The sequence below is a fragment of the Rhipicephalus microplus genome, unplaced genomic scaffold (assembly GCF_043290135.1).
Source record: "Rhipicephalus microplus isolate Deutch F79 unplaced genomic scaffold, USDA_Rmic scaffold_14, whole genome shotgun sequence".
Taxonomy (NCBI): domain Eukaryota; kingdom Metazoa; phylum Arthropoda; class Arachnida; order Ixodida; family Ixodidae; genus Rhipicephalus; species Rhipicephalus microplus.
This window is the reverse complement of record NW_027464587.1, coordinates 37,723,292-37,736,261: the sequence shown is the minus strand read 5'-3', so window position 1 is coordinate 37,736,261 and position 12,970 is coordinate 37,723,292. Positions and strand designations below refer to the sequence as shown.

Genomic DNA, 12,970 nt, shown 5'->3' with positions numbered 1-12,970 from the left:
CTCAACAACTTTTTCTAGTGTGGTCATGGTAGATGAACAAACATTGTTATTTGTGTAAGTTATTTTGCTTAAATATAGCTGGACCATTCCATGCCAAACGTCCCAGCCACTTTGGTGACCATCTGAATTGTATTTGAAAAAAAAGTGCTGACTTACTGCGTTGAACACAGTGAACTGCTAGACTATTTCAGCGAGAAAAAAAGTTTTGTTCATGTGGCTGGCTTATAACTTCCTGGCATAATGCCGTCTGTGTGCTGTTTGTGGAAAATTTCGTTTTAAAACTACCGCTTTCTTTTTCTAAAGCAAATTCGGTCTACCTGTTAAGTAAATCTGCTTCTGTAAGGTATTTGAAGCTCAATAAGAATAGTGCAATTTTTTTGCCACATTCGCTTCCAAGAATAAAGCCAAAATGTGTTATGTTTGCATTTTTATTGCATTATTGCACATTGTATGAATATCTGAGCAGTGAATACTTACTCCAGAGAAGGTATACTTTGAGGAAAAAACATCTTTAGACCTCTCAAGCTGCTGAAATATACCAGAAAATATCACGAATTTCACAAAATTGTGATTTTTGTCCGTATTGAGAAGCAATTTGCTCCATGTTGTGATACAATGAAAACTCATCATTATACCTAAATTGTAAAAAAATGAAATTTTTTCTGTAATAAAAATCTTATCGCAAAAAGGACAGGCAAGAGCGCTGTCAACTGAATTTTATTGAAGGTGCTACGAGCGTTTTTATACTGAGCACAAGACCAGGGCTCATCTGCAACAACACATGTGTGACCATGACAAAATAATTTTAACCGAGAAAAGAATACTCTTTTTCGGAAAAGATAAGTGAAGGTGTACTGATGCATCGATCCTGGCCTTCCTCATGAAGAGTTATAAAATCTCTCATTTTTCTGCTTGCTTTTTTTTTCAAAAACCGTGTTTTATGAAACCTAGGACTACACTTACATTCTTTACGATGCCCGGCCATGAGACTACTATAGCCCTTCTTAACATTTAAAGCATGTTGTCTTGCTTGATCATTGAAGCATTGCCCAGTTTGTCCTATGTTTACTTTTCCACATGTTAGCGGCATCTTATACACATTAGATTGGCATTCAGTAAACCTATTCTAATGACGAATGGTGCAAGATTGACTATTGCTGTTGCTGTAAGTACATGCACTTTTGAAAGCTTGCAAGGGGTGGAAAACAACAATGTCATATCTGCCGGCTCTTTTCCTAAAATTGTGAGACACCTTAGGTACGTAGTACCGTGTGACATGCAAAGGTGATTGGTCATTCTCTTTTTCTTTTGGTCCTGTTTCCTTTAACTTTACTTTCTGCAGGAGGGTTTCGCAAACAAGTGTGATGATGCTGTTGGGGTATTGGCTGGTGCTATCAGCCCAGGAGTGCTAAGAATGTTCTGCATTTTCGTAGTGGGCATGCAAAATTAGTAGAAACAGGAATTCATACCACACGTACTAAGGCCACCCTTGAGAAGGCATGTTAGCACAAGGGTGAGGTCAGGTTTAAAAACCAGATTAAAAGACTAAACGATGCTTGGTATCCCAACAGAATCATCACACCCGTTTGCAAAACCCTCCTGCAGAAAGTAAAGTTAAAAAAGACAGGACCAACAAAAAACAATGACCAAAACCTTTGCATGTTATACCACATCATGTGTCTCACAATTAAAAAAATAGCCAGCAGATATGATATTAGCGTGTTGTTTTCCACCCCTTGCAAGCTTTCAAAACTGTGTGTACTAAACAGCAACAGGAATAGTCAATCTTGCCCCATTCTTCACGAGAATAGGTTTACTTAATGCCAATTTAACGTTTGTAGAAGTATTTTTTATCAGGTAAACCAATGATCAGTGCATCACTACACGTTCACTTATCCTTTCCGAGAGGGAGTATTCTTTTCACAGTTAAGATTATTTTGTAGTGGTCCCACGTGTCGTCGCGCATGAACACGGTTCTTGTACTCCGTATAAAAGCGCTCGTAGCACATTCATTAAATTCAGTTGACAGTCCGTGCTCTTTCCTGTTCTTTCTGTCTCTTCCTAAAGTTGTCGCGCTGTGACTAGCACACAACCACGATGAACCAACTCTCCCAAATTAAGCTCTTGTAACGTTACACGTAGACCGAGTTTCGTATGGAAAGAAGGAGCGGTGCTTTTAAAATAAAATTTTTCACATACAACACCTAGACGGCATTCCAGGTAGTTCAGAGGGCAGCCACGTGACCAAATATTTTTCCTCTCCTAAATATTCCAGAAGTTCACTATTTTCAATGCAGCACGAGGTTTTCGAATACATTTGAGATGGTTGCCAAAATGGCTGGGACATTTGGCATAAAGTGACCCAGCTGTGTCATTAGCCATAATTATGCATTGCCTTTTTTGTTTTTGTGTGTTTTGACTCAGTTTTGTGTTCGTTTTTAGCTTATTGTGTTTCTGATCATTGTATTGCTTTCTTAAGTATTCGCTAAAGTTATATTTGCGAAAACCCGTATATGTTTGCATGTACATCATTTCTCATAACCAATTGTTATACATCCAGGAATACAAAACTTAATCCACTGTGATTGTGTACATTTGAAAACACTATCCATATATATTTTTGTATGCATCACTTCTTGGGAACGATTGTGTACATGAAGGCGCATATAAAGAAATCATGGTGATTGTATATATTTGAAAGAATCATAAGTATATATTTGCCTGTATTTCATTCCTATTAACCGATAGTGTACATGAAGGAGTATTAAACTGGAAACCTCTGGGATTGTAGATACTTGAAAGAATTATAGGGATATGTTAGAGTATATTTCATTTGTAGTCTCTATGTACTTGAAGCAGTATACTAAACTGAAACCAGTGTAATTGTATGTTGCAAAGAATTGTCAATGAAGTGAAACTGAATAAATATAACAAACATTTGAGGTGTTGCATGTGTAGTGTACGTATACGTGAACGAATATCTGGTGAAAAAGTTGTGAGGCAGAAGAAAAGTTTATGTTTTATTTGCCTAATAAATAAACGCAATATGCAAGGGCAGCAAGGCTTCATTTTCTGTAACGCGCATTATGCATATACTGTGAAGTATATATAGATCCAGCACAAGTTCATACACGATAGTATGCGTTTATATTTTTGCCCAGACGCAATGAATGGAGCTCGACAGGTGGCGCACCATTGATAATCAGGACCACTTTCTTCAAGTAGAGTGTAATCAGTGCATGCAGATATCTATTAGTGCAGTCTAAAAGAATACTGGCACCCCTGCCATGGGCACTCAACACCCTTGTGCACCCTTCTCGCACCCTCCTCAGAGGGTGCTAAAAGGTGATGGACATCGAAGGCACCCTTCCTTAAGGGTGTTTTTGTAACACCCTACAGTTTTTTTACATGTACACCCTATTCTAAGGTGCATGAAAAAGCACCCTTTTTGGAAGGTGCTGAATTAACATCCTTAGGGTGTCGTCTACGGGACAAGCTCATTTACACCCTTCTAGGTGTAAAAATTTTTACTGTGTAGGGCAGTGTCATGCCTTCTTATGACTTGTTATCACATAAACTACGTTGCATCGGCGCTAAAAAGGTCCCACTCAGAGGAAGCCGCAATCGATGTGTTCATAAGAAAAAACATCCAATGCATTCTGGGCATTTTTGTGACCATTAGCACAGAGAAGCTCCTCAAACTAGGGGTGCACAACGCCCTCACTGAAGTAATTGAAACACAAAGAACGGTTGGGAACATAAGTCTTAGTTAGAAACATAAACCCTGGTTAGGAACATAAATCCGACCTTCCACTCTCTTTTCACAATATAGTGAAAGAATATCAGCTTGGGCACAAAATATTCTCCCTCCCGCACCTAAAGCTGACTAGGCCTCAATCTTTCACCCTGAGAATGGTACAAACGAGATCTTTCCCGTCGAGAAGAAGGTTCGGTCGCTTTGCTGCGGACATCTATCTTGACTACCCTGAGTGCTATGAAGAGTATTGTTCGTTATCTCACATGCTTTGGCAATGTTCGGCGTTAAAAGTGCCTCTTTCAAAAACCAAGAGCTTTGGGAGGAAGCCCTCAGAAGCAGTGGTCTCCATAAACGACTAAGGGTTGTCCAAACAAAGGTCATGGGCACGGCTCGTAGGCCCGGCTCGCAACTATGACTCTGTAGTTCCTTAGGACCCATTAAGGTTTGTTCACTTACTTACTGGGACCCGTATTCGCATACCGAAGAAACATACCCACCTCCGGGTATAGATATTGAAAGGGTTTGATGAGGTCCGTGATAAGATTGCGACACTGTTTATATCATGACAAGCAAGTCGTTTTCGACAAACCGTCTTGCCCTCCCATAATAATTTTGGTGTACACCAAGGTTATGGGGTGATTATGAAAGCACTCCGACGTAGGCGGCTTCATAGATAGATAGATAGATAGATAGATAGATAGATAGATAGATAGATAGATAGATAGATAGATAGATAGATAGATAGATAGATAGATAGATAGATAGATAGATAGATAGATAGATAGATAGATAGATAGATAGATAGATAGATAGATAGATAGATAGATAGATAGATAGATAGATAGATAGATAGATAGATAGATAGATAGATAGATAGATAGATAGATAGATAGATAGATAGATAGATAGATAGATAGATAGATAGATAGATAGATAGATAGATAGATAGATAGATAGATAGATAGATAGATAGATAGATAGATAGATAGATAGATAGATAGATTCTAAAAGTGCTTGGGGTATGCTAAGAAATCATTAGCATTTAATTAAAACGTGAATAAAGTTTGTTCTTTCACACCTGACCAACTTGAAGGCAAACGCGAAAGGGCACTAGTGTTGCTATACTCACGTTCAGAGAAAGAGAAATATCTTTCTTCTCCATGTCACACAGCTGGTTTCACACGACGGAACCGTGTAGCCTGTAAACAATGAAAATGCGTCCATGTAAATGAAAACAAAAGGCAGTGCATCAATAAAGCATGTGTATCGGTGAGGCACGTCTCACGCAGACAGAAAAGCTATGAGGTCCTAATTTTTCAGGAGTTCGTGCGAATCTGTTGACTCATCGAAAACTGTCGACTCGTCGAAATGGTCTACAAAAACATTGCAAACACTGAATCAGTACTTACATTTCCTTACAGTATCGACGGTACCCCACTACGAAACATTTCACATTAAAAAATATTTGGTTCTCACGATAAGCAGTGACCTAAGCTAGAATGCACCTGTGCCTCAAATTTCCGAACAAAAAGTAAAAAAGTGTTCTTTCTCAAACGATCGCTTGCCGTACCTACTTTTAAAACACGTTATATCGCCTACACCAGTCTCATCCGACCGACAATAAAATATGCCAGAAGTGCGTGGTTTCCGCACACTAAACACATCATCGCTCCGCTTGAGCGGATACAAAGGAAAGCTGTCCGCTATATGTTGAATTGTTACAGGCGTAGTGATTCCCCAACAGAGTTTCTTCGGCTGGCTGGCCTCGCTACTTTGTCTAACCGAGCGAAAGTGCACAGATTGAAATTCCTGTTTTTGTTGTTACAAAATAGTTTTAGGATCAACCCCAGGTCATTTCTTACATACAGCTTTGCCAGACAAACGTGACACAAACAAAGGTTCACGTTAGAAGAATTTCGTCCTAGTAACAATGCACTTCGCTTCTCTCTCTTTTTTTCATGAGCCGTAAGAGACTTGAATGCCTTAGAACAATTTATTGTTACTCAGCCTACGCTAGAATTATTCTCTGAACTTCTGGAGGAAGGTGTTTGGCACGGGCGCATGTCACTCTGATAAGTGTTATTTTATTGTTATTTTGCTGTTGCTGTGGTATGCTTGATGTAATTGCTTACTCTGTTCAAAATTAGAGCATGATTTTGTTTATACGTGTAAATGTCTATTCATTACAGAGCACATGATTTGCTGTTCGCATTACTTCTGTACACTCATGTATGAATGAACTCCAGCCCCTGTAATATTCTCTCCGGGGGATCTGCAGTTTTCGCAAATAAAAAATATTTTGGCGTCTTTTATATACATAAGGTTTTAGGACGTAAAACCACAAGTATAATTATTACTTACCAACCTACCGGCCCCTGCTAACGCAGAGTTTAATATACGTCCGATAGACTACGCGTCTTCGGACACATATGTGATACAGTCGGCTGCCTTTCTGCCTTCCTTCAGGAAACATCATGAGCCTGAACGACTCTTCGTAGAGAAAACAGTGGTTTCATCATACATTAAGAACGACTCTGGTCCCCCTATCGATACGCCTCACAGCTGTTTGCTAAATTCCCATTTCACAGCCTCAGTGCAGTTTAGCCACAACTAGAGACGTATTTTCGAGATACGACCACAGTTTCCAAAAGTATACGCCACGTCTCCCGAGGTGAAAGATTGACCGGGTTATTCATTCTGAATCCTAAATTTTAATGGTAGAGATAAAAATATGCGCAAATATTTAACATGTTACACTAGACATCTTTGGATGAAAGAGAAGGGAGCGGAGCGAAACACTCGGATTAGCAAAGAATACATTATTTATAGAGGCAAACGAGGGCCGCGAAATCGACATAACGTGCTTCCAAGAATGTGACCATATCTTCGAGCATTACAAATGTTTCTATCAGGAATGCTTTGAGAACAAAAATAGGACAGACAATTTGTAATAAAAAACCTACAAATGCCTAAGCATTGTGCATATGCCGATTCTGAAATTATGAAATGATTAGTAACAAATAATATTTGGCAGATCCCGCGTAGCTTGGGAACGAATATTATGCGAAGCATGTCGAGACAAGGTGACTGTGTTGTAGTTTTTTATTGAGCAAAACATTACGAAACGACGCTAAATAGATTTACAACCGCACTTACAGACGTATGTTAAATATAAACATGTTTAATGTAGCGTAACGATGCCAACAACAACATGGGTATTAGCAACACCATAAGCGGTAAACTCATATGTAGCGCCTTGACTGTGAGGATGGCGGCCCCAGACACTGCTAGATGAGTGAGCTGTAGTGGATAGTGCTTGACTACAAGTGTCATTAACCCGACGTGACTGCTGTGTGACAAAAAAGTGTATGTGCTGCTGTAACGTTAGATACCCAGTGCTGAAAACACAATTCACGTTTCATGAACATTACGGCCTGCTTGAAAACAGTTCCAAGACTCTTTGTTTAATTATCTTTACGGAAACACAATACATGGTCACCAGTACCATTCGCCTCTCCCTCCGTTCATGCTTATACCCGTCCGTTCATTCATCCTTGCGTCGATTCATCTGTCCGTCTGTTCGTCCATGCAATCATGCGTCCTTACGTCCTACCACCCTCGCATCCGTGCATCCTACCGTCCTTTCATCGATGCATACTTGCGCCTGTCCGTCCATCCGTGCATACATCAATCTGCCCGTTCGTCCTTACGTCCTATTAGAGAGTTTTAGTACTGCGTACGCTGCGTACGTGGCGGCGTTGCGTACGTAAGGACGCCACGTTCTGCGTAGTGCGCATGCGCAGACCGCAACGCGCACGTATCGCGTTACGTACGCAGCCGTTACGTACGCACGCATGAGATGCGTGCGTGCGCACGTATGAGCTGATCGCGCCGCTCTCGAACAAGTTCGCGACAGCGCGAGACTTCGTTTTGCAAAATGGCGGCATCGAAGGCAAGCACCGACCGGCTCTGTGGCTTAAAATATGGCCATAATCTGCCTGTAACACTTGGATTGGCTCACATTGGCTGTCAACAACACGTGCTTCTATTTTGATCTACCAGATGGCGCAGCACGCTTCTCGCTCGTTACGTACGCGGGTACAACGGCGTACTAAAAGCCGATTAGTGGCGAACGACGCCACGTAACGCAAGGCGCTTGCGTGATGCGTACGTAGCGCCATTCCGCAGTACTAAAACTCTCTATTATCCATGCATCCGCGCGTACGCATGCCTGTCCGTCCATCCTTTCGTCATACCGTCCGTGAATCCGTGCATATGTGCGCCTGTCTTTGCACCCGTGCATGAATACGCCCACCTGTCCATACGTATTTGCGTCCTATCATCCATGCATCCGCGCGTACGCACGCCTGTCCGTCCGTCCTTTCGTCATACCGGCCGTGAATCCGTGCATATGTGCGCCTGTCTTTGCACCCGTGCATGAATACGCCCACCTGTCCATACGTATTTGCGTCCTATCATCCATGCATCCGCGCGTACGCACGCCTGTCCGTCCGTCCTTTCGTCATACCGGCCGTGAATCCGTGCATATGTGCGCCTGTCTTTGCACCCGTGCATGAATACGCCCACCTGTCCATACGTATTTGCGTCCTATCATCCATGCATCCGCGCGTACGCACGCCTGTCCGTCCGTCCTTTCGTCATACCGGCCGTGAATCCGTGCATATGTGCGCCTGTCTTTGCACCCGTGCATGAATACGCCCACCTGTCCATACGTATTTGCGTCCTATCATCCATGCATCCGCGCGTACGCACGCCTGTCCGCCCATCCTTTCGTCATACCATCCGTGAATCCGTGCATACGCGTGCTTCTCTGTGCGTTCGTGCATACGAGTAAATCCTCCTACTCGTCCCTTCTCGCATCCTACAATCCATGCAGCGCGCATGCATCCGCCATTGCAAACGTCTACCTGTCCGTCCATATGTGTCTTATCATTTATCTATCCATCCTTTATACTAGTCGGCGGCTTTTATCAGACAACATTTATCTTAAAACATACAGCTTCCTCCACTCGTTGTGATTTTTCTTAATGCTCTAGAATTAAAATTATCAATGGCTGTTCCTACCGTTGTTTATTTGATATACATTGTCACAATTTGATATACATGTAACGATGTATATCATTTGATATACATTGTTAAGGACAAGGCACCTTCAGTGCCTTGTCCTTAATACTGTTGAACTTAACCCGACGTCACTGTTGTATCGTATTACATATATAATGTTTCTAAATTTGTATAGTCACCATGGCATACCAGATTGACGCTTCACAAACATTACGGTCCAAGTTGAAAAGCAGTTGCAGAACCAGGCCTGACAGCGGTAAAATACTTCTTTGCCACGCAGAATGCTGGTGTTCGATTCCTGCTTAGACCCTGAAGTTTTTTTCTTTACATTCAGTGGCTCAATGCAGCCTATGTCAGCTTTTTCTTAACGACTCACGCGTGAAAATTGCACTTCTGCGTGCTACTGGGCAGATATGAAGTGTCCATCACCTGTGGAACATACTCGCCTGCGGTTATGTGCCACTGTCAGGCGGGAAGTGTTTGACAACATAGGCGATGGGATTGTGACATTATTCATGTCATGACAAGCGAGTTTTATAAGTCAAACTATATTACTTGCCTTTATTTTGGTTTACCCCAAGTTAAGCGGGTGATAACAACTGCACCCAGACGTACTCGGCTAGATATATAGATAGATAGATACGTATATAGACGCCAAAAGCGTTTTCAAACCGCAAAGATATCCTTCACGTAGAAAATAGCCTCGGAAATTCCCTTAATACATACGAACACACCTCCACGGAAAAATGTTTCAATCCCTTCTCAGGATTCATAAATTGGTTATGCAAACTTCTGAAAAAATTGTTCGCAGAATTAGATGTCAGGCCGAAATGAAAAAGGCTTGGGTAATTTTTGCTTCTTACGATGTATTTCGAGAAGTATGGGACGCATTTTTATTCTTTTCTATTGATCTTTAATTTGCAATTCCCTAGTACATTAGGTTCAACAAATAGAAATGTACCAAATTTTGAAGAATGAAAGGTCGTTCATTGCCACATACTGTTACGTAACATTTATGGGAATTTTCCTTCACTGAAATTCACGGTGAAGGGAGTATTCTAGCAACTGTCGTGACAGCGTTAGCGCGAGACGACCACCGAGAGCACTTATCTTTTCGAACCTCATCATCTGCAGCGGCGACCATGCAAGCTCACAATCAATGTAATGACTGACCACTGGTCCCCAGCATACGCCTTACACTATACTCATGCACTACGCTATATGACAAGACTTCGTCGATAGGCTACAGCTGATAACTGCCTTACTGGGATAGCAGAAGAGAGAATCACAAAACTTACCCGGAGTGTTGAGTTGCGACTATGGGCTCTAGAGTAGACGGCCGTAATGAGTACGATTTTCATAGGGATGACGCACCCGTCTTCTATTGAACGTGAGATAGTTTTATCACTGCAACGCAACTCGCTATCAGGGAGACAATACATACGAATTTATCTTGTCTCTTTGTTTATTAGGGTGAAGCGTTGATCGGGAGGACTTCCGTGAGTTCTAGGAAATCGGATATGTGCTGATTAGATCGACAGATAAAGCAAGAACGAGCCTTTTGTTTCTTTGCAGAAACGTAAACATGTAGGCGCTTTGGCTCAGAACTTACGTAGTAAAGTGTAGACGAAGTGGACGTGAGGAAACGGGATACAACGGCACTAGCTAGCAACAAAGCGTTTATCATTTCACACAACATACGTAGGTTACCAACTTGAACGAAACACTGGGATTGTCCATTGTGCATGCGCGAAAAATGGCGGTGCTTAATCAGTCGGATGGCAAAAACGTTCCAAGCATATCGATGGAGAGAATGATAATGGGTGGGACGAATCGTCCGTCTGTCTGTCCGTTTGTACGTCCGTCCGTCCGTCTGCCCATCCCCTCCTATCACAATAGAGCAGGCATCAGAGGGACGGACAGACGCTTCGTCTCCCTCATCATCATTCACTCCGTGGATATGGTCTGAATTACTTTTAGCAACAGCACCATATATCCTCCTAAATTGTCAATTATACGTAGAATGCTAACGCCATCTAGGGATATTATTTCCAAGGTCATATACACACAATGCTATCTAGCGAGAAACTCATGAACTAGAGGTGGCAACATACAGATTATATACAATCGAAGGAGGGAATGAGATATCCCCTACGGAGCTTCACACTTGGACAAACTAAAGGTATCACGCCTGACATATTTGAGTGAGCTGTGGAGGCGGCAAATGAGTGCAGCCACTTTGTGAACGCAGCATTGAGTCTTCGTCACTTTCCTTTTTGCTTTTGTTTCTCCCTTTTACATTTTCTTTTTTTTTGGTCTTCCGACATGAGTGCTGCTTTTTTTACTTGTCTCGCCTTTATTTATCTCTTTCTATATTGCCCTCTCTTTATCCTTCTCTGCTCCGATCATTTACACCACTTCATTTCACACACACTTTTCTTCCCCACCACTTGATATGCAACGCAGTATATGGATGTGTCTTGGTATACCTTCCCAACTCCTTTTTTTCCACCTCCTCTCCCTCTATCTCACCCTAAGATCAATTCTTTTCACCCTCACTTCCTCTTCCCATCCCACGTGCTAAAGTACAATATAAAAAGATACATGTCATGGTTAAACCTTTTCCCTCCTAGGTTTATCCTCACTCTCACACCGCTTCTCATCTCCTCTTTTCTTTTTACCCCACAGATATTTTTATTTATTCAAAATACCTTACAGGCCCACTGAAGGGCATTGAGTAAGGGGGGCATCAGTATACAAACAAAATAACAATAAAGGAGAAAACCAGACGAAAAAATATATACATATATAAAAGATTACAAAAATCAAAAATCAAGGTGCAACAGCGTTATACAATGCTAGAGTGCAACGAATTCAGGTTGTCACGAAAGATTTCACGGTTACAAATGGATACAACATGATCGGGAAGACCGTTCCAATATGCAATGGCTCGAGGCAGTGATGATAAGTTAAATGCCTGCGTGTGACCATGAATGCGCATAAAACTACGGGCATTGTGAATGCGCTGGGAAGTGCGCGCAGGAGAATAAAGTGGCAAACAGTGAATTTCGTTACTATAAATGTACCTATGAAACAGACATAAAAGAGCAATGTTGCGGCGTATTTCTAGTGACTGAAATGCAAGGTCTTGTTTTATTAGGGTAATACTTGAATGATAGTCGTAGTTTCCGGAGATGAATCTCGCTGCCCTATTCTGGACGGCTTCCAACATACGTACCAAGTAATCTTGATATGGTGACCATGTGGATGATGCATACTCTAGCTGTGGGCGAACATAAGTAATATATGATAATGCGCGTACGTTAGAAGGAGCGTTGCGCAAGTTTCTGCGGAGATATCCGAGAGATTGAGATGCTTTCGATGAAACAGCTGCTATATGCGTAGTCCAGGATAGATCCGATATAAGGTAAACGCCTAAATATTTGTAAGATGGTGTAGCTGACACAACAGCATTATTAATCTTATAGTGAAATGCTGAATTGTTATGCTTTCGAGTGAACGAGATTAACTTGCATTTAGAGGCGTTAAGGGACATCTGCCAAGTTTCGCACCACCGGAAGGTTAGGTCAAGGTCATTTTGGAGAGCGGAATGATCATTAAAACATTTAATGTTGCGGTATATGGCGCAATCGTCAGCGAACAGCCTAACTGTGGATGAAAGGTTATCGGGCAAATCATTAATGTATATTAGAAAAAGTAACGGACCTATTACACTGCCTTGGGGAACACCGGATGTGACGTCGCAAAGGTTAGATGAAATGTCGTTGATCACCGTAAGCTGCTGACGTGAAGACAGGAAGCTTCGTAGCCAAGACAGGATTAATGAATCAATACGGAGTGCGGCCAATATAGAGATTAAACGACAATGAGGGACAGTATCGAATGCCTTGGCGAAATCAAGGAAGAGGCAATCAGTTTGTTCGTTAGCGTTCATATTAAAGTGAAGGTCAGTCGTGAATTCGAATAACTGGGTGTCACATGAGTAGCCTTTTCTAATGCTGTAATACACACGGCTATGCACTGCTTGGACCCACCTCACGCATACAGCCACACACAAAAACATACTATCCAAGCTTATATTGTGCTCTGTTATCCACATTTTCTTCG

General features: G+C 41.8%; 1 protein-coding gene across 22 annotated transcripts in view; it reads right to left on the bottom strand.

Annotated features, from left to right (window-relative positions):
• The window catches only part of LOC119180746 (acetyl-CoA acetyltransferase A, mitochondrial-like), a 227,300-nt gene that overhangs the window by 173,588 nt on the left and 40,742 nt on the right, over positions 1–12,970 (bottom strand). For 19 of the 22 annotated variants that reach the window (XR_012888678.1, XR_012888683.1, XR_012888679.1 and 16 more), the window contains exons 1-2: positions 10,141–10,218; positions 4,887–4,956 (exon numbers count right to left, since the gene is read on the bottom strand). Coding sequence is in view for 5 of the 22 variants with exons in the window: in XM_075882992.1 (XP_075739107.1) it covers positions 4,887–4,919 (33 nt within the window). In the remaining 17 variants the exon portion in view is untranslated. Of the gene's footprint in view, positions 1–4,886; positions 4,957–5,166; positions 5,426–10,140; positions 10,219–12,970 lie in introns of those variants that run through there. The other 3 variants (XR_012888681.1, XR_012888688.1, XR_012888689.1) reach the window with 2 other exon arrangements.